Genomic DNA, 21,340 nt, shown 5'->3' with positions numbered 1-21,340 from the left:
TTCTAAGGATTAAATGGTGTCACATGAAGAGTGTTTGATGGCTCTGCGTCTGTATTCAATGGAATTTAGAAGAATAAGGGATGACCTCATTGAAACCTATCGAATGGTGAAAGGCCTTGACAGAATGGATGTGGAAAGGCTGTTTCCTGTGTTCGGAATGTCCAAGACCAGAGGGGTGTCCATTTAGAATGGAGATAAGTAGCAATTTCTTTAGCCAGAGTGTGGTTCATCTGTGGAATTCATTGCCACAGGCAGCTGTGGGACCAAGTCTTTATGTATATTTAAGGCAGAGGTTGATAGATTCTCGATTGGTCAGTGTGTGAAGGGATCTGGGGATTGGGGGGGGGGGGGGGGAGGAGAGAAGGGAGATTAGGGCTGAGAGGAAAAATAGATCAGTCATGATGAAGTAGTTGAGCAGACTCGATGAGCCACATGGCCTAATATATCTTATATCTTATGGTCTTATGGAGTAAAATCTGTATATTCATTTAATAGACTTGGATTCCACTATACTTACAGCATGTTTGACTTCGCACATACCAGCAATAATATTGTGCAAAGCACATTAAGACTGTAGTAACAAGTACATCTATCTTTGGACTGTGGGAGGAAACACGAGCACCCAGAGAAAACCCACACATTCCTTGGGCAGGACATAAAAACTCCTTACAGAGGACACTGGAATTGAAATCCAAACTCTGACACCCCCAAGCTGTAATAACGTCACACTAACTGCTATGCTACTGTGGAGGAGGTAGCTGGAGATCAGGGCTATGGTTGGTGTACAGAGAAGCAACTGAAGAATGAAGACACTTTATTCAAATATTTGGCTGACATTCCAGCCTCTCTTAATGCAAGGACACATCATTCCCAGGAGTACCCAGTGAACTACAAAGGCTTGGCAGTGGTCAAGTTCCCTCAATGCTCCAAACAAAACATCAAAAAAGGTGCCAATACCTTGTACCTCTTAGGGCACAAATCAATTATTCATTATTCCACTTTAGCACAGCATAAACATTTAAAAAAACATGCAATTAAGCTTTAAGGCTTAGTGTCCACTTAAGTACTCAAAACTTAATATTTCAAAGCCCAAGCTTACATGGCCATGTCCATATTCCAAACACATTCATACTATTGAACATGAAATGAATATTCCAGATGGTAACAAACAGGCTCGATACAAAGATGACAACTACTTACTCAGGCATTAAAGAGGTAGGGCTGATGCTAATCACAGGATCAGAAATATTCATTTTTGAGGTTTCATTCTCAGATCTTATACTTTCATTAACTGTAAAATATGAATTCCAATGTTTAAAAAAGGACAGAAATTACATTTAATAGATTAAACTAGGCAATGCATATATTTTAAAGTTTGATGAAAGCTGTGCTATTTAACAAGAAACATCAGCTTGGATCTGTGACAACAGATGCAAGTAAAAAGAGATTGTGGGTTGAAACCTTATTTCAAGCCTTGAAGCATTATCCAGGCAGAGATAGCAGTGAACCCTGTATTAAATAGTGCTTCCTAAATTAGTTAGGCAAATACAAAAAAAGATCAAAGATACAGCTTTAGAAAAAAAATTACCTTATTTGGATCTCTGCTGCATAAAAAGCTACACTGTCCAAAGTGAATAGTAACTACAAAACAGTTAAATTAACATGCATCTTTGATAACATGAAGATATGAAAACACATAGCGGCAAGCTCCATCTTTAAGACCTTTCATATCCATTGAGGATCATGGTACACTATGATTACAGCAATGGCTGAATTTTCCTGCTTTGTTTTATGTAATCAGAAAGCCATTCATATTTGGGTGTGAAAGGATCAGTACTTGGTCCCTTTATTTTACTCAGTGGGTGACGATTTGGATCATGCACCATACTTTCCTCCTGCTCACAGCCCCAATAAAGCTCTCTGTTCCTTAAACCAAAGCAGTATTCAAGTGGTGACTCAGCAGATGCAACACTAGGTCCTGTTTCCAGACACTAAATATCAACTGTAAAAATAATTCAGTGGGTTGTAAATCTCAAAGATCTGAAAAGCGTGAAGCATTTGGAATTTGGACGTCTGAAATTCACTGCCCAAATTCAGGCACAAATCCTTGACATTTCATAAGCTGTATAATAAAGCTAAAGAAGAAGCTCAGATCAGCTTGAATAGCTTTTCCAGCAGCATTGACACCAATCAGCTAAATCATCTCTTCGTGCCATCCAGCTACAATTACAAGAGAAATATTTTGACAAAGTTCATGCATGTAATGAGAAATCAAAAGTGGAGAGAGAGAGCATTTTCAAGTTCCTGGGCGTCCACAGCTGAGGACCTAACCTGTCACAACATACTGATGGAGTTATAAAGATGGCAAGACAGCAGATATATTTCATTATGAGTTTGAGGAGGTTTGGTTTTTCACCTAAAACACTCAAAAACCACTAGCGATATACTGTGGAGAGCATTCTGAATGGCTGCATCACTCTCTGATATGGGAGGGGGGACAACTGCACAAGATCAAAATAAATTGCAAAGTTGTAAAATTAGTCAGCTCTCTCATGGGTACTGGCCTCTGTAGTATCCAGGAGCAGTGCCTCAAGTCCATCATTAAAGAGATACAGGTGCCTCACGGCACAAACTCACCAATTCAGGAACAGCTTCTTCCCCTCTGAAATCTGATTTCTAACTGGACACTGGAATCATGAACACTATCACACTACTTTATTCTGTTTCTGCAGAATCGTATCTAATAAATATTAACTTTATTTAATTCAGTTTTTTCTACATTTAACATGTATTGCATTGTACCACTGCCACAAAGTTAACAAATTTCATGACATAAGAGGGTGATATTAAACTTGATTCTGATGCTTAGTGCCAATATTAAAACACTCAATAGAATTACAAAAAATTACTGTGAAATACATGCCATTGTAAGAGATCATTAAACTGCCAATAAAGAAAATACCTTCTGATTCAGTAATGTCCTCTCCTCCCTTCTTGGCCCCAAGCATATTGGCAGCTATGTTTACCATGTTCAAAATAGCATCTATAAAAAACAATAATGGCAAACAGGCTTCTTTGTGAAAGGTTTATTAACGTTTGAATCAAAGATCAAACTTCACATAAGAAATTGAAAAATCATTGTGTTACACAAAAGAATGCACATTATTTCTTCCCCAACCTAATTGAAAGCAATAAACTCAGGCATGCCAATAATATTTAAACCTGATAAACCAGCTTCAAAAATTTTAGAACAAGTTTGTAAGCAAAATCCTACACCTCAAAGAACACTATTAGGACAATTTGAAAGGATTACATAAGCCCCTAATAAAATTCACCAAACAAAAATATCACAAATCTGATTAAGTATTTTTCAATTCACTTGCAACCAAAACATATAATTTCATTACACTGTAAAGCAGTTTTGAACTAGTTGTTAGGTGCAAATATTTTCAGAAATATTTATGCTAAGTAGTGTAGACAAGCAAAAGCTCCAACTCAAAAGCCAATAATCTGCAGTAAGAACATGCCTTCTGGCCTTCCTCTCCAATACAATTGTAAATTACACTCATTGTCACTTCGTACCCTAGCAAATATAACTCAGTCAATTGAGAAATTATCTAGAAAGAACATTAGTTGCATACATTATACTTAAAATTCAAGTAAATTCTAAAAACAGAAAAATATTTAAGAAAGTCATAGAAAATTTACTATGTTGGCTAATAGCCCTTTATGTAAATATCAGGTGGGAACATGCAACCCACCCAAATCTCACATTTCAGGGAGAATTTTGTAGACTTGCAGTTACAGCCCTGTGGCGACCCTCTTTCTGCGCAGGCGAACCGGCTCACAAATAGCCAGCGCGCAGGGGGAGACTTTGGTAATGCAACTCTGATATCATTTCCACCCGGAGAGGGCGGGCGCCAGGGATTAAATGCCAGCGCCTTGAAGTTTGAATAAACTAGTCTCGAAACTACTTACCGACTGCATGTAGTCTCTAGCTCTGTATGTAGTACATCGCTACATTGGTGACCCCGACGGTCCAAACGGGATTTGGACCAAAGATGACCGACTCTTCATCTGTTCACGCAGTTTCGCTAAAACTGCCAACTTTCTGGACGCTGCGACCACGCGTGTGGTTTAACCAAGCAGAAGCCCAGTTCCAGATTCGGCAGATATCCTCTGATTCCACGCATTACTACCACGTGGTGAGCACCCTTGACCAGGAGACGGCCGCCCAGGTTGCGGATTTCATACAGTCGCCCCCGGAAGAAGGCAAATATGAAGCATTCAAAGCGCTGCTCACTGGGACCTTTGGCCTCTCACAGTGTGAGCGGGGTGCCCGCCTGCTTCACCTGGACAGTTTGGGAGGCAGACTGCTGTCAGCATTGATGAACGAGATGCTGGCCCTCGCTGATGGACACAAGCCATGCCTCATGTTCGAGCAAGCGTTCCTAGAGCAACTGCCTGAGGACATACATCTGCTGCTGGCCGACGCAGATTTCAGCGACCCCTGGAAGGTGGCAGCCTGGGCAGATGTGCTGTGGAAAGCCAAGAGGGAGAGCGTGGCATCCGTCAGTCAGATTACCAGGCCACGCGCCCAACAGCAGACCAGGCCTGACAGGGGGGCACACACAACACAGAGGCAGGAGCGAGGAGGCCAGTGAACAGTGGTATTTCTACCACCAGCGGTGGAGCAGAAAAGCCCGCCGTTGTCACCCGCCTTGTAAGGGCCAGGGCCAGCTGCCGCTAATGACTATAGCAGCTGGCCACTAGGACAGCCTCTTGTACGTCTGGGACCAACAGTCGGGACGCCGCTTCTTGGTCGACACCGGAGCGGAAATCAACATCCTGCCCCCAACAGGGTACGACACCCACAACAGGAAGCCAGGACCCACCCTGAGGGCCGCAAACGGCAGCACATTACATACCTACGGCACCCGCACACTGTAGCTGCAGTTCGGCGCCAGCCGGTTCACGTGGGACTTCACACTGGCCGCCGTGGCCCAACCACTCCTGGGGGCAGACTTCTTGCGAGCTCACAGCCTGCTGGTCAACTTGCAAGGGAAAAGACTGGTACATGCCAAGACTTTCCAGACGTTCTCTCTGGGTGAAGCCAAGTTGCCGGCCCCACACCTGGACTCCATCACGCTGTCGGACAACAAATTCACCAGAATCCTGGCAGACTTTCCATCGATTCGGGCACCGCAGTTCACGGCAGCCATGCTCAGACACGGGGTACAGCACCACAACCTGACCCAGGGACCACTCCTCCACGCCCGCGCACCAAAGCTCCCCCCAGAAAAGCTCCGCCTGGCAAAAGAGGAGTTCAAGAGGATGGAGGAATTGGGGATCGTACGGAGGTCCGACAGCCCATGGGCCTCCCCCCTGCACATGGTGCCCAAAGCAGACGGGGGTTGGAGACCATGCTGCGACTACTGCAGACTGAATGAGGCTACAACTCCAGACTGCTATCCCGTGCCGCACATACGGGACTTTGCAGCAAACCTGCACAGGGCAAGAATCTTTTCCAAAGTAGACCTCATCCGGGGATACCATCAAATCCTGGTGCACCCTGAAGACATCCTCAAAACGGCACTCACCACCCTGTTTGGCCTTTTCGAGTTCCTCCGAATGCCGTTTGGCCTGACGTTCCAGCCGCTAATGGACGTGGTGGGATGCTACCTGGACTTTGCGTTCATCTATTTGGATGACATCCTTATAGCCAGCAGTAGTCGCCAGCAGCATCTGTCTCACCTCCACCAGCTCTACTCCCGCCCGAGTGATTTCGGCCTCACAATCAACCCGGCCAAATGCCAGTTCGGTCTCGATACCATCGACTTCCTGGGCCACAGGATTACCAAAGACAGGGCAACACCTCTGCCCGCCAAGGTAGACGCGATCCGCCACTTTGCCTGGCCCAACACGGTCAAAGGCCTGCAGGAGTTTGTTGGTATGGTGAACTTCTACCACTGTTTCCTCCCCTCAGCAGCCCGTATCATGCGCCCTTTGTACACTCAATGTCGGGTAAAGGCAAGGACATTACTTGGGGCGAGGAGGCCGCGGCCGCTTTCGTTAAAGCCAAGGAAGCCTTAGCAGATGCTGCGATGCTGGTGCACCCCAGAACGGACATTCCTACTGCCCTCACGGTGGACGCATCCGACAGAGCAGTCGATGGGGTGCTGGAGCAGCTCATCGAGGGGCGCTGGCAACCCCTGGCGTTCTTCAGCAAGCACCTACAACCACCCGAACTCAAGTACAGTGCTTTCGACCGGGAGCTGTTGGCACTGTATCTGGCAATCCGGCATTTCAGGTACTTCTTAGAAGGCAGGCCGTTCACCGCGTTCACAGACCACAAACCGCTGACCTTCACGTTCACGGAGGTGTCCGATCCCTGGTCGGCTCGCCAGCAGTAACATCTGTCCTACATCTCTGAGTACACAACAGACATCCAGCATGTCTCAGGAAAGGACAACGTCATGGCGGATGCACTCTCCAGACCAGCTGTCCAGGCCCTGTCCCTGGGGGTGGACTATGCAGAACTGGGGGAGGCGCAGCAGGCAGACGACGAGATGCCCAGCTACAGGACTGCAGTCTCGGGTTTGCAGCTGCAGGACTTTCTCGTAGGCCCAGGTGAAAGGACCCTCCTGTGCGACGTGGCTACCAGCCAACCTCACCCCATCGTTCCGGCAGCCTGAAGGCGGCAAGTTTTCGACTCCATACACGGTTTGGCACACCCATCTATCAGGACAACCGTCTGGCTGGTCTCCAGCAAGTTCGCGTGGCACAGACTTTGCAAGCAGGTCAGTGAATGGGCCAGAACGTGCGTGCAGTGCCAAACAGCCAAGGTGCAACGGCACACTAAAGCCCCGCTGCAGCAGTTCAAACCCACCCGCTGGAGGTTCGATCATATTCATGTGGATATTGTGGGCCCCCTACCAGTGTCCCGCGGAGTGCGGTACCTCCTAACTATGGTAGACCAGTTCACGAGGTGGCCAGAGGCAGTCCCGTTCACTGACACATCTGCCGATTCCTGCGCCCAAGCACTGATTGCAACCTGGGTAGCATGCTTCAGGGTACCGGCCCACATTACCTCTGACAGAGGCGCCCAGTTCACCTCCAGCCTGTGGTCAGCTGTGGCCAGCCTGTTGGGGATGCAGCTACACCACACAACTGCCTACCACCCACAGGCAAATGGACTAGTGGAGCGTTTCCAACGTCATTTGAAGTCGGCTCTCATGGCCCGCCTGAGAGGACCTAACTGGGTGGACGAGCTTCCCTGGGTCCTGCTTGGAATTCGCACAGCACCCAAAGAGGATCTGCACGTCTCGTCGGCCGAGTTGGTGTACGGCGCACCCCTGGTCGTCCCGGGAGAGTTCATACCAGCCCCAAGGGGGCAAGAGGAAGGACCTGCAGCAGTCCTGGACAGACTATGCGAAAGGCTTGGCAACCTGGCCCCTGTACCGACTTCACAGCACAGACGGACCCCGACCCATGTACCCAAAGACCTGCAGAACTGTAAGTTTGTGTTTGTACAAAGGGACGGACACCGGGCACCGCTACAGCGGCCATACAAGGTGATCAACAACAACGGGTCCAAGTACGTTCTGGACAATGGGGGGAAAGAGGAGGTTTTCACGGAGAACTGACTCAAACCAACCCTTGTGGACGGCGCAGCCGGTCGAGGTTCAGGCACAGCGGCGCAGAGGCAGACCTCCCAAACAGAGGCTGATCCAGACTGTGGACATTGGGGGGTGTATCGCCGGTTCTGCGGGGGGGGGGGGGGGGGGGTTATGTGGCAACCCACTTTCTGCACAGGCGAACCAGCTCACAAATAGCGAGCGTGCGGGGGGGAGACTTTGGTAATGCACCTCTGACATCATTTCCGCCCAGAAAGGGCGGGCGCTAGGGATTAAATGCCAGCGCCGCAAAGTTTGAATAAACTAGTCTCGAAACGACTTACCGACTGCATGTAGTCTCTAGCTCTGTATGTAGTACATCGCTACAGCCCTTCAAATGTATACCTAACTATAAAGCTCCTTCAGGTAATGAGTTCCAGACTATTTTATCTTCTTATGCCCCCTCCAAGCTTTCTTCCAATTACTTTAACCCATGCCTGCTGGTTGCTGACCCTTCTGAACGATGGAAACAAACAGCAATCACATTAAAGTACAAATCCTTTCCATTTACTTTATCTCAGCTCCTCTTAATTTTACATACAATGACGACTTTCCTCTAATTCCTCAGTTTTAGATAAATACCCAGCATCATGAAAAAAATCTTCACAACAGTTGCCAATCTTAGCATCACTCTCGGTAATCAATTTTGTTTCCTGAAGCATAGCGACCAAGATCGCATGTGGTAGGCAGCAATGGTGAAACCATGCTGTATATAGTTCAAACAGAACTGCCCTGCTGTTTCCCCCCCCCCCCCCCTTTAGAATGAAGAATGTTTCCATCCATTTCCAAGTGGATTCTGTAGATGACTGAGGCCACCAACTCTGGCAGCCTGTCATAGATGGGGGAGAAATTGCTTGACCACACTTCAGTGCCCTCCCATCAAATAGACAAGCTTTTCAATGCCTTCATAAATACTGAATTTTGGCAGCCGTAACCCAGGAACATGCACAAAATGATAAGAGTTTTTATACTTGTTCTTAATCCAAGAGAACCTACTCAACAATTTCCATGCTCATCTGGTAATCTCTTGTCATGAAGGAGCTTGGACTACAGTGTCTATTTAGCCATCCAGGTATCAGACAAGCAAGTCAAAGAGCATACCCACTTTAGCTAAGTAAAAGCAATTAAGAGCCTCAATGCCTGGGATGCTGGCTTGAGAAAGTGACAGATCTGTTTGTTTTGCTAGTGGACTTGGTGAATCTCACTGGGTGACAGAGACGACATATTGGGTCCATGTCTCAGAAGTGCAGGGATCAATACCGCAAAGTAGACTATAAGTTGATATCACTCAGAGTCAGGGTATGGAAACAAGCCCTTTGGCTCAGAGTCTACATTAACAATTACTACATTAATAGCATTTTGTTCTCCCCACCATAGCCTCAACTCCCCCGATTTTCTGTCTAAATTTAGACTACAACTTCCAGTCCTATGCAGGATTTCCATCAGAAACAACAATTTTATTCCCCCCTGCTACTTCTCTTGCTTTTACAAAATAAATTGCCATAAATTAGCAAATTAACAAGGAACCTGGTAAACTCAAAATGCCTAGGGATAAAGTGCTCAATTGTTAACAGAATCAGTACACAAAATTAAATATGTACCATGCAAGTACACACAACAGTTCACCTTTGAAAACAAGTTTTTTGAAATATGTTCCCACTATTCCTCCAAATCAAGATTTTTTTATATATACAAGCATTTAGCAGCTGACTTTTGGTAAAGGGGCAGGTAAACTATATGCAGCATTAAAAAAAAATGACATTCCACTTGAAAGTAAATTTTTTATTCAAAAACAAGATAGGGTTGCTTGTACTTGGCAAATCCTGTGACCTCCAATGAATATATTAACTCTCAAATAGCAAAAACATTTTGTTGCCTTCTCTCAGGATGCAAGAAAATCTCCTCTGTGAATTTTGCATTTGCAATTTTACTGCCTTTGGCATGTTCTCTGTACCATGGCACCAGCACATTGTGATGCACTTCAACAGGAAATGGGCCAGACTGTATTTTTATTATCAGCATAGCTATTACCAATCAGCTTTCGCGATGATTTAAATAAAACAATTAAAATGAAGTTGCAGATAAAATAGCAATAATCAAGAGAACTTGTTCAGAAATCAATTCTATGTAGACTACAATTAAACCAGTAATAAAGAAACTGGGAAACAAAAATGCATATATCACATTACATAACTTAAAAAGCAAGGTGTGCAATGCTGTTAAGCAACAGAAAGCTTCATTTTGAGAAACCAACAGTGAAAAGCTACAGTAATTGGAAGCATGCCAGAACCAGATAAACCCAAAGTGAACAATTAATCTGATAAAAGCTGTAAAAGAACTACATGCATACATACATAAACAGTGTAAGCTGCATGACACAGGCCAAGAATGTCATAGAAAATAATTTAAGCAGGCCATCTGGCCCTTTGAGTTTGCTCCACTTTACAACAACATTATGGCTGATGTACTAAAGCATTACTGTAGGTTTATTAAAAAAATTTAAAACTAACCATATACTCTTTCCAATTTATTACGTTCCTCTCCCAGAATCCTACACATTTTTCATCTGCCAAATTAACAGAAATCATGCTGTTACCTTGCCCCAATTTAGAACATACAAATGTGTTGTGTGACAAGGAACATTATAGAAAGAGTTTGATGTTATACCCCTACCAAATCCTCCCTAGTTTTTGTATTTCCAACGAGATGCAAGGAACAATTTGTCAGAAGCTGGAACTAGTGCCCTTAAAGCTCTTCCTTTGACTATCTTCTTTAACATTCAATGACACAGGTAATGAAATATGCCAAATCTCGATTTTTAAATATTGTTCTTGGCATTCTCTGGGTCCCCTGCAGCAAAGTCTGCTGAATGTGAATAGCAACAAATATTGATTTGCAAAACTAAAGATTCAAAAAGTTATGGGCTTCATTCTGATGAAACAAATCAACATAACTTAGTTTTAAATTAAAAAGTGAACGATACATCTCGTTCTTGACAAGATTCCATTTTTGAAATAATACTGGCTGTATTCAGCATGAAGGATAATGACACAATCATCCTTTTAGTGTGACTTCAAGTTACTGAGATTCTAATCACAACCTTCATTTTTTTAAAAAAAAAGATCTTTGAGGTCTAATGTCCACCTTAGAACCAATTACATACACTGGACAAAGGTACTTGCAAAACGTTAAGTTTTTTGTGTTCAAACACATTGGAACTCCAAAACCTACAGGTTCCCTGCAAGTTACCAACCATTCTAAACTAACATCAGTCTTTCATTACCAGAAAGTTCAATGTGACAGCTATGGGGCAATTAGACAGGGCAATTAATGTTAGCCACACACATACCTAAAAATGTTTATCAACAAATTGAACAGACTGAATCAACTCCCTCTCATAACAAAAACACAAGTATTTTTAAGAGTCAATTGAAAATTACAAATGCCAGTTGGCAATTTGGATATTGTTATTTGTTACAGATTTGGACAATGTGTTACATCTAGCTAAAATCAACTCGGGATACTCAACTTCTAATCGCAAGTTCTGCAAACAGGTTATAAGATAAGCAAAGTGATTAAGAAAATAAAAAGGACCAAAACAAACATAAAAGCATGATTAACAAGAGATCAGAGGTGGGTCGTGTATGAAGAAAAGCAGAGGAAAGGCATTATAATTAATGGCTATGGATCCACAGTCACAAATTTTGAAATCTGTTCGTAGTTCAAAATGGGGAATTAAAAATGTATTAAAAACTCACTCGTGGCTGAACCCAGTAGATTTTTCGATGATTTTTCTTCTTGAGTACCATAATCCAATGGATAATCTGTTTAATAGCAATGACATACAAACATTTTCACAACAGCTACATGCAAACATTAGATAGCAAGGTGTGCATCAATTGCTAGCTGAAGAAAGCAACTATCAAAATTGCTGATCATTACCACACTGTAGAAATAACACATGTACAAAGCCATTCAGGTCTCCTTTCAAGAAAGATGCATATAATAAGATTGCTTTTTACAAGCTCAGACTCTACACAATCTCTGGAAAACAGTGCAATCACTCTGCCAAAAACCAAGCACAAACAGGAAAATAAAAGTAAGCTGCATTTTTAAACATCAAAATTAAGTTAAAGCGACTTTAATAACATTTAACAAAGGTAATTTTTAGATTTTGCTTATCATTAGGTAATGCACGTTGAAAAACATTAACAGCTTCTTACAACATCCCAACTGTGCAACCATTAGCTCCTCAAAATAATGGGCACAAAGAATTTTGGAGCCAAAGTATGTAATCAATTCCCTCCCTATAGTTGAAGATTATAAATAAGAGTAACAACTTCAAAAGCTAGATCCAACCACACAACATATTTATGCAGGTTTTACTCAATGTTCATAATCCTCTTCTGACTTCTGAGAGGCAAGCCCCCTTCCAAATGATGACTCGGGGGAAAATGCCAGTATCAAAGAGAAGGGAAAAAAGATTCAAACTTATAACTAAAAACTCAACCATTTACTGCATTTGTATTTGAAAAGACAAGAGATGTGCAGTTTCAAGAAAAAGTTTGTGGACTCTTTGCAATTACCTGGTTTTCTGCATTAATTACTCATAAAATGTGGTCTGATTTTCATCTAAGTCACAATAATAGACAAACACAATCTGCCTAAACTAATAACACATGAACAATTGTATTTTTCACGTCTTTATTGAACAGAATCAGTATCAGGTTTATTATCACTGGCATGTGATATGAAATTTGTTAACTTAGAAGCAGTTCAATGCAATACATAATCTAGCAGAGAAAAAATAATAATAATAAGTAAATCAATTATATATATTGAATAGATTAAAAACATGCAAAAACAGAAATATTGTATATTAAAAAAGTGAGGTAGTGTCCAAATATTCAACGTCCATTTAGGAATCCGACGGCAGAGGGGAAGAAGCTGTTCCTGAATCGCTAAGTGTGCGCCTTCAAGCTTCTGTACCTCCTACCTGATGGTAACAGTGAGAAAAGGGCATGCCCTGGGTGCTGGAGGTCCTTAATAATGGACGCTGCCATTTTGAGACACCGTTCCCTAAAGATATCCTGGGTACTTTGTAGGCTAGTGCCCAAGATGAAGGACTAGATTTACAACCTTCTGCAGCTTCTTTCGGTCCTGTGCAGTAGCCCCTCTATACCAGACAGTGATTTAGCTTGTCAGAATGCTCTCCACGGCACAACTAAAGAAGTTTTTGAGTGTATTTGTTGACATACCGAATCTCTTCAAACTCCGAAGTATAGCCGCTGTCTTGCCTTCTTTATAACTACTTCAATATGTTGGGACCAGGTTAGATCCTCAGAGATCTTGACACCCAGGAACTTCAAGCTGCTCACTCTCTCCATTTCTGATCCCTCTATGAGGATTCGGATGTGTTCCTTCATCTTACCCTTCCTGAAGTGCACAATCAGTTCTTTTGTCTTACTGACGTTGAGTGCCAGGTTGGTACTGTGGCATCACTCCACTAGTTGGAGTATCTCACTCCTGTACGCCCTCTCATCACCACCTGAGATTCTACCAACAATGGTTGTTTCATCAGCAAATTTATAAATGGTATTTGAGCCATGCCTAGCTACACAGTCATGTGTACACAGAGAGCAGAGCAGTGGGCTAAGCACACACCCAAGGTGCAGCAGTGTTGATTGTCAGAGAGGAGAATACATTATCACCAATCCAGACAGATTGTGGTCTTCCAGTTAGAAAGTTGAGGATCCAATTGCAGAGGGTGGTACAGGGGCCCAGGTTCTGCAACCTGTCAATCAGGATTGTGGGAATGATGGTATTAAATGCTGAGCTATAGTCAATGAACAGCCTCTGGACACAGGTGTTTGTGTTGTCCAAGTGCTCTAAAGACGTGTGGAGAGTCACTGAAATTGCGTCTGCCGTTGACCTATTGTGGCGATAAGCAAATTGCAATGGGACCAGGTCCTTATTGAGGCAGGAGTTCATTTCATCACTGTTGATGTGAGTGCTACCGGGTGATAGTCATTAAGGCAGCCCACATATATTTGAAGAAAGTGGGACATTCTGCCTATAGCAGTGTGAGGTTGAAAAAGTTCTTGAATATGCCTGCTGTTTGGCTGGCTGGCTTACAGAGCTACATCGACGACTGCATTGGTGCTGCCTCCTGCACTCATGCTGAGCTTGTTGACTTCATTAACTTTGCCTCCAACTTTCACCCTGCCCTCAAATTTACCTGGTCCATTTCTGACACCTCCCTCCCCTTTCTTGATCTTTCTGTCTCCATCTCTGGAGACGGCTTATCTATTGATATCTACTATAAGCCTACAGACTCTCACAGCTACCTGGACTATTCCTCTTCCCACCCTGTCTCTTGCAAAAATGCTATCCCCTTTCTCACAATTCCTCCGTCTCTGCCGCATCTGCTCTCAGGATGAGGCTTTTCATTCCAGGATGAAGGAGATGTCTTCCTTTTTTTAAATAAAAACAAAGGGGTTTCCGTTCTTGCACCATTAGCTCTGCTCTCAAACGCCTCTCCCATTTCCCGCACATCTGCCCTCACCTCATCCACCCGCCATCCCATTCGGGATAGGGATCCCCTTGTCCTCACCTACCACCCCACCAGCCTCCAGGTCCAACGTATAATTCTCCGTTAACTTCCGCCACCTCCAACTGGATCCCTCTACCAAGCACATCTTTCCCTCCCCCACTCTTTCTGCTTTCCGCAGGGATCACTCCCTGTGCGACTCCCTTGTCCACTCGTCCCCCCCATCCCTTCCCACCGATCTCCCTCCTGGCATTTATCCTTGTAAGCAGAACAAGTGCTACACCTGCCCTTACACTTTCTTCCTCACCACCATTCAGGGCCCCAGACAATCCTTCCAGGTGAGGCGACACTTCACCTGTGAGTCAGCTGGTGTGGTATACTGCGTCCGGTGCTCCTGGTGTGGCCTTTTATATATTGGTGAGACCCGACGCAGACTGGGAGACCGTTTCACTGAACACCTACGCTCAGTCCGCCAGAGAAAGCAGGATCTCCCAGTGGCCACACATTTTAATTCCACGTCCCATTCCCATTCTGATATGTCTATCCATGGCCTCTTCTACTGTCAAGATGAATCCAAACTCAGGTTGGAGGAACAATGCCTTATATACCGGCTGGGTAGCCTCCAACCTGATGGCATGAACACTGACTTCTCTAACTTCCGTTAATGCCCCTCCTCCCCTTCTTACCCCATCCCTGACATATTTAGTTGTTTGCCTGTTCTCCATCTCCCTCTGGTGCTTCCACCCCCCTTCTTTCTCCCGAGGCCTCCCGTCCCATGATCCTTTCCCTTCTCCAGCTCTGTATCACTTTCGCCAATCACCTTTCCAGCTCTTAGCTTCATCCCACCCCCTCCGGTCTTCTCCTATCATTTCACATTTCCCCCTCCCCCTCTACTTTCAAATCTCTTACTATCTTTCCTTTCAGTTAGTCCTGACGAAGGGTCTCGGCCCGAAACGTCGACAGTGTTTCTCCTTATAGATGTTGCCTGACCTGATGTGTTCCACCAGCATTTTGTGTGTGTTGTTTGAATTTCCAGCATCTGCAGATTTCCTCGTGTTTGCATCTCAATTGGGTTCAGGTTTGGACTCTGACTTGGCCGCTCCAAAACACAAATTTAATTTTTTAACCATTCTGTTGTTGATTTACTCATGTCTTTTGGATCATTTTGTTGCATCATCCGACTTCTATTAAGTTTCAGGTGACAAACCGCTATACTGACATTCTCCTGTAAAATGTCTTGACACAATTTTGAACTCCTTGTTCCCTCAATGATTGTAAGCTGTCCAGGCCCTCAGGCAGCCCCAAACCAGGATGGTCCTTCCACCACACTTCACAGTTTGGAGGTAGTCTTGGTGTTGGTGTGCAGAGCCCTTTTCCCTCCAAATGTAGCAATGTGCATTTCTGTTAAAACATTCACACTTAATGGTCCATGGAACATTGAAATTCAAGTCTCTTGAAATGTTTTTGTAGCTTTTTCCAGCTTCATGCATCTCTACAATTCTTCTAAGGTCCTCTGAAAGTTGTTTTGATCGAGGTATGGTGCACATAAACAGATCTTTCTTGAGAAGAACAGGCTCTGTCGGTGTCCTGACCACATGTCTTTTTTATTTAAATATATAGGGCAGGGCACCTCTGCACCCATGCCTCCAATCTCATTTCATTGATTGGAGCACCTGACACCAAATAACATTTATAGAAAGCATTACCCCAAAGATTCACATACACTTTTTGAACCTAGACTCCGAGAGTTTAAATGATATAGATGCAAAGTACAATTGTTTGTGTGTTATTAGTTGAAGGCAGATTGTGTCAGTCTATTATTGTGACTCAGATGAAGATCAAACCACATTTTATGAGTAATTATCCAGAAGACTAGGCAAGTGCTAAGGGTTCACAAATTTTCTTGCAACGGCATATTGATTGAATGAGTTGCCAAGTATGCCTCAACACCAAGTTCATGACAAAATGGTGACAGAGACAAAGAAATTAGTCTCCAGGCATATCTGATAAATTCTTTACTCATCTCAAAAAAAAGTTGGTTTGGAGAATACATTCTTAAAATCAATGCCCAGACAACAGCCTGGTGTCTCTCATTACACCCCACTGAAAATAAAGGTTTGCATAACCATAACTTTATAAAAGGTACAATCGTAAGGGAGAAAAACAAAACTCATGCTTCAGGAGTCAGTCAGTGGACTTTCTCCTCACAGGATGTTCAGTTTAAATCAAAGCCAATAGTTGAGTTTATATGATCTTGTGAATCAGTATTTTTGCCAACCTGTGTTAACAAATTTCTTAATATTAATTACAAGAGGACCTCTGCTACAACACTTGAAAAGTAATATTAGTTTTGACACATCTGTGTGGCTACGACACAGAACAAATAAGGTCAGTATTGTCTCATGTCTATGATTCATCATGGATTAATTACTTAATCAGCAGAGTTCAGTGAATGTTAATTTAGGACATCCCATATGTCCAGGTTCTCTTTTGATACAGGAGACTGAGATTTTGAAATTTGAGCAATGCTCCAAGATTTATTTCCTTACAGGTACACGAAATGGATCTTGGTCACTTTGAACCAACCATTAAAAGTTGACAAAGTGAAGTAAAGTTTCAAACGCCACTGTGTATACAGCAAGCAGACAGCTACTAATCGCATCAATGAATTTTAAACTTCAATGTCATACAATTAATATACTGCAATATGCAAGGCATATCATATCACAAAGACTTTCCTGCCACTACACGTGGCCTACAGCTGAAAGTTGGAACCAGTATTATTTACTCATAACTTTAAATTTTGGCACTGAAGCCCAACTCAAAAGCAAAAGACAGATTGACATTTCCAACAAGTAGGTACCTTATTACCACATTTTCTGCTTTTTCCAGTGAAAGAAAAATTGGCATATCTTGTTCAGGGAGCAGGCAAGATAAAATGAAAGGAAAAATGCAGGTGGAAAGAGGAACATTGCATAGGAACGGAAACCAGAGAGTCAGTCAAAAAACTCCCAGTTTTCAGCTTTTATCACATATTGTCTTGATTCTTTACATAAAAACAGAACAGATCTGCAACTTATCTTAAATAACATGGATGAAATAGATTAAGAGACTGTTTCAAGTATGAGCATGGTCCAACAGGTTTTTGTTTAACACATACACAACGCTGAAGGAACATTAACAGGTCAGGCAGCATCATGGAGGGAAATGAACAGGTGACATTTTGGGCCAAGACCTTTAATGCCCTGATGAAAAGTCTTGGCCCAAGATGTTGACAGTTCATTCCTCTTCATGTAGCTACTACCTGGCCTGCTTAGTTCCTCCAGCATTTTTAGTGCTACACAGATTCTGTGTTTCTGTTGTATATGTTTAATGTATTCAGTCTGTGTGATCATTACACATTGCTAAAATTCCAAATATGCCTTTCAATAAACACTACAGAAACAGCATCCAAATTGTACAGAATACAAGAAGCATGTTATTTTCCAGTTCATTAGCAAAGTTACAGACTTTGAGGGAAAGATTACATTATTAATAAACTATGGAGTGTGCTGAAGAATCAGATGGAACAGAATGGAAACACCATAAACAAGCTTCTATCAGAAATGGATATCAATTTAGAAATAAACAAGAGATTCTGTAGATGCTGGAAATACAGAGCAACACAAAAATGCTGAAGGAACTCCGCAGGTGAGATAGCATCTACGGAGGGGAATGAACTGTTGATGTTTTGGTCCAAGACTCTTCACCAGGGCATTACAGGAAGAGTCGGGCTCAGACTCTTCATCAGGACTGGAAAGAGTACAAGCTAGAAGGCGATGGGTGAAGCCAGATGAAAGGGAAGATAGGTGGGTGAGGGAGGGTAGAAGTAGTGAGAAGCAGGAAGGTAATATGTGGAAATGGTAAAGTGCTGAAGAAACAATCTGACAGGAGAGAAGACTGGACCATGGGAGAAGGGGAAGGAGGATGAGTGCCAGAATGTGATAGCAAGTACGGGGAAGTATTAAATTCTCTTTGCCATATTTTCACCAAATGACTCAAATCCTTAATATCCCACTGCAGAATGGGAAGGTCCTCATCACAACATTCCTCTCTAGCTAATTCCGCTATCATCTGCACACTTCGATATACCTTGTATTTTATTGCCTCCTGCAGATCAATAAGTAGTGAACAGCTGTGGACTAAGCAAAACGAAATGCCCGTGCTAAAGTGCTAAAACAGGAAACAAATAACAAAATGGGCAGTAATGGGTAAGTACAGACAAGAGTAGAAATTGAACAAGAAACAAAAGATCAATTTGGGGAGACATAAATTGGAACAGCAGAATCTGAAATCACTAAGGAAAAATATTATGGGTGGTGGAAATATGAAGTAGAAAATATTAATGATGGTCAATACTTATTGTATTCAACACTTAAGAAATAGTGATGTAGTTTTGCAGAAATGTTATTCCTCAAGCCTGCATTGAGTTGCATTTGCATTGTGTAAGAAACAGCATAAAGGTTGGAATGCTGTAGGATGGAGATTTAAAAAGACAAATAACAAATTAAAAAGAAACACGGAATTGAATACAAAGTAGAAGTGACTACACGGCAAGTAAACTGCAGTTCAGTAAATTTGAAGCAGCACAAATAAATGTCCCTTCACCTGGAAATGCAGAAGCTAGAGGTGAAAAGCACAGAGCAAGGTAATGGGATGAGGACAAGGCTGGGATAGCCAAGACAAACACCTAAGTTAGAGCAAAAATACAGGATTATAATGAATCCAATCAAACTTATTAATAACAAATCTTTGGCTGAGAGGACAAAAAGAAAACATATTTGAAGTACTGGTCAGAAAAGTGGCATCATCAGATGGACAAAATAAAGCAGGAATACTGAGAAGTGTATTGGAGTAGTCATGGAAAGCAATTTGTGATGTGGCAGGAAGCATTACCAAGATACCAATACAAGTCGGTAAGCTTATGTTAAGACATTATCTCCATTTCAGACTAGAATTATCTAAAGCAGTATGCTGTAATTACGGACTAAGCTACTCGTACAATGCACAGAAACTGAGAACTACTTTACTTGATATCTTCAAGATTCAAAGCAATATTTACAAAAATAGCAATAAAACATCCATACCATAATCTTCATCAAGATATTCTACACGCTCTGTATTGTACTGAGAATCAGCAATTTCCTCATATTCCTCCACCATGCTGGTACCAAACACCCTAACACAAAAATGTTCAATGTTATTTTGAAAGCAGTGGAAAATTACATCAGTACATAGAGAAACCTACCTTCAGTCCAGTGCTTATTTATTTCATCTCCATGATACTACCTCTAAAATGTTACACTGAAGTATTATAGTCCAACTTTGATGAAGCCATTTTTAAATATAGCAACATTCAGTTCTTCTATTTCAACTTTTGATTTTTGGATTTGTAGTTTCACTTGCAAGTACCAGCTCCCAATCCTTCAAGGTTTATCAGCCTTTATATTTTGGTAATATTTCAATAATATGCCTTGCATTGCAAGTAGAAAGACTGCTCCAAAAATCAGCCCAGCTTTTGAGATTTACAATAGGTAACAGTTTTTAAAAATCTGCCAATTCAGTAAATTACAGGCTGGTTGAAAAGCAGCGTAATTTCTCTTCTAGAGTCCAGACTGTTGGAATAATTCTCAACTTAATGACACATCAGGCAGTGTTTGTTTGATTTCTTTTGATTGGCTAAACTTTTCTATATAATGCTATTCCCTTTTTTCAGTGTTTTCATCTCTGCTGCTCTGTTCCCGGGATGGGTCATTCCTTTCCAGAACAGCGATGTCCTCCTCCTTCAAAGAACGGTGGTTCCCTTCCACCACAACTTCCGCCATCTTCAAAGGGATCTACCATCAAAGACATCATTCACTCCCTCCCACATTCTGCTTTCCACTGCGATCTGTCATACTCTCACCCGTTCATCCCTCCCCAATAATCTCCCTCCTAGCATATATCTGTGCAGTTTAGAGAAATGCTATACCTGCCCATTCTTCCGTATACCTCCTCCTTTACCTCCATTCAGGGCCTCCGTCTTCCAGGTGAGGCAACACTTCACCTGCAAATCTGCTGGGGTAGTCTATTGTATCCAGTGCTCCCGATGTAGCCTCCTTTTTTTTGGTAAGACCTAACGTAAGTTAGGGGAACTGCTTTGTCAGGCTCCTCAGCTCTGTGATATTCTAGTAGCCAACCATTTTGATTTCTATCCCTACTCCCATTCTGACATCCCAGTCCATGGCTGCCTCCTCTATCAAGATAAGGCCACTCTAGGGTGGAGGAACAAAACCTCATTCCATCTAGGTAGCCTCCAATCTGATGGCATGAACATCGATTTCCCATCCTGGTAAGTTTTTTTCCCTCCCATTTCCTCTTCTATTCCCCATTCTGGCCTGCTAAGCTTATCTCATCTTCCCCTGGTGTCCTTTATTTACTACCTCTCATGGTCCACTCTCCTCTCCTATCAAATTATTTCTTCTCCAGCCCTTTACCTTTCCACCCCACATGGCTTCACCTATTACCTTCTTGCTAATTCTCCTTCCCTCTAGTGTCTGCCTTCTTTCCTTCCAATCCTGAAAAAGTTCTCGGCCTGAAATGTTGATTCATTTCTACAGATGCTACCTGACCTGCAAAGTTCCTCCAGTGTTTTGTGTGTTACTACAGATTTCCAGCTTCTGCAGCATCTCTCGTTTATATATTGTACTTGACTTTTAAAAGCAGGAAGGACAATACTAAAACACAAATACTACATACAGTGAATTACCCCAACTTCAATTCAGCAATTGCCAGTGACAGATACATTAAATAATAGTTCTAATAACATTCTAGCACAAGGTTTTGGGGAAATCACAAGGTGAAAGGCTGGTTGTTGTATTTACTTTACTGAAAAGGGAACACCGACTTCTGCAATCTGTAAATCTCACTACAAATTTACCTTATAAGGCTAAGGGGACAAAAGTGCTCTGATCCAAAGTGTGAAACTAACTCCACCTAAAAAAGAACAAATACTGAATTAATATGAGGCAACATTCAACAGTTCAAGTTAGGAGAAAACTGGCGATAAATTCAGAAAAGTCATTAATCAGAAGTA

The 21,340-nt window shown here is 42.7% G+C and overlaps 1 protein-coding gene across 3 annotated transcripts in view; it reads right to left on the bottom strand.

Moving 5' to 3' along the window:
- suco (SUN domain containing ossification factor) overlaps positions 1 to 21,340 on the bottom strand; it is a 125,060-nt gene that overhangs the window by 28,741 nt on the left and 74,979 nt on the right. For 2 of the 3 annotated variants that reach the window (XM_073063591.1, XM_073063593.1), the window contains 5 exons: positions 21,185 to 21,240; positions 19,353 to 19,444; positions 11,435 to 11,500; positions 2,963 to 3,043; positions 1,201 to 1,291 (listed from right to left, as the gene is read on the bottom strand). In XM_073063591.1, the coding sequence (XP_072919692.1) occupies positions 1,201 to 1,291; positions 2,963 to 3,043; positions 11,435 to 11,500; positions 19,353 to 19,444; positions 21,185 to 21,240 (386 nt within the window). The remainder of the gene's footprint in view (positions 1 to 1,200; positions 1,292 to 2,962; positions 3,044 to 11,434; positions 11,501 to 19,352; positions 19,445 to 21,184; positions 21,241 to 21,340) is intronic. The other variant, XM_073063594.1, reaches the window with a different exon arrangement.

The sequence above is a fragment of the Hemitrygon akajei genome, chromosome 12, assembly GCF_048418815.1.
Source record: "Hemitrygon akajei chromosome 12, sHemAka1.3, whole genome shotgun sequence".
In the NCBI taxonomy this organism is placed as follows: Eukaryota; Metazoa; Chordata; class Chondrichthyes; order Myliobatiformes; family Dasyatidae; genus Hemitrygon; species Hemitrygon akajei.
This window is presented reverse-complemented; position numbering and strand designations above follow the sequence as displayed.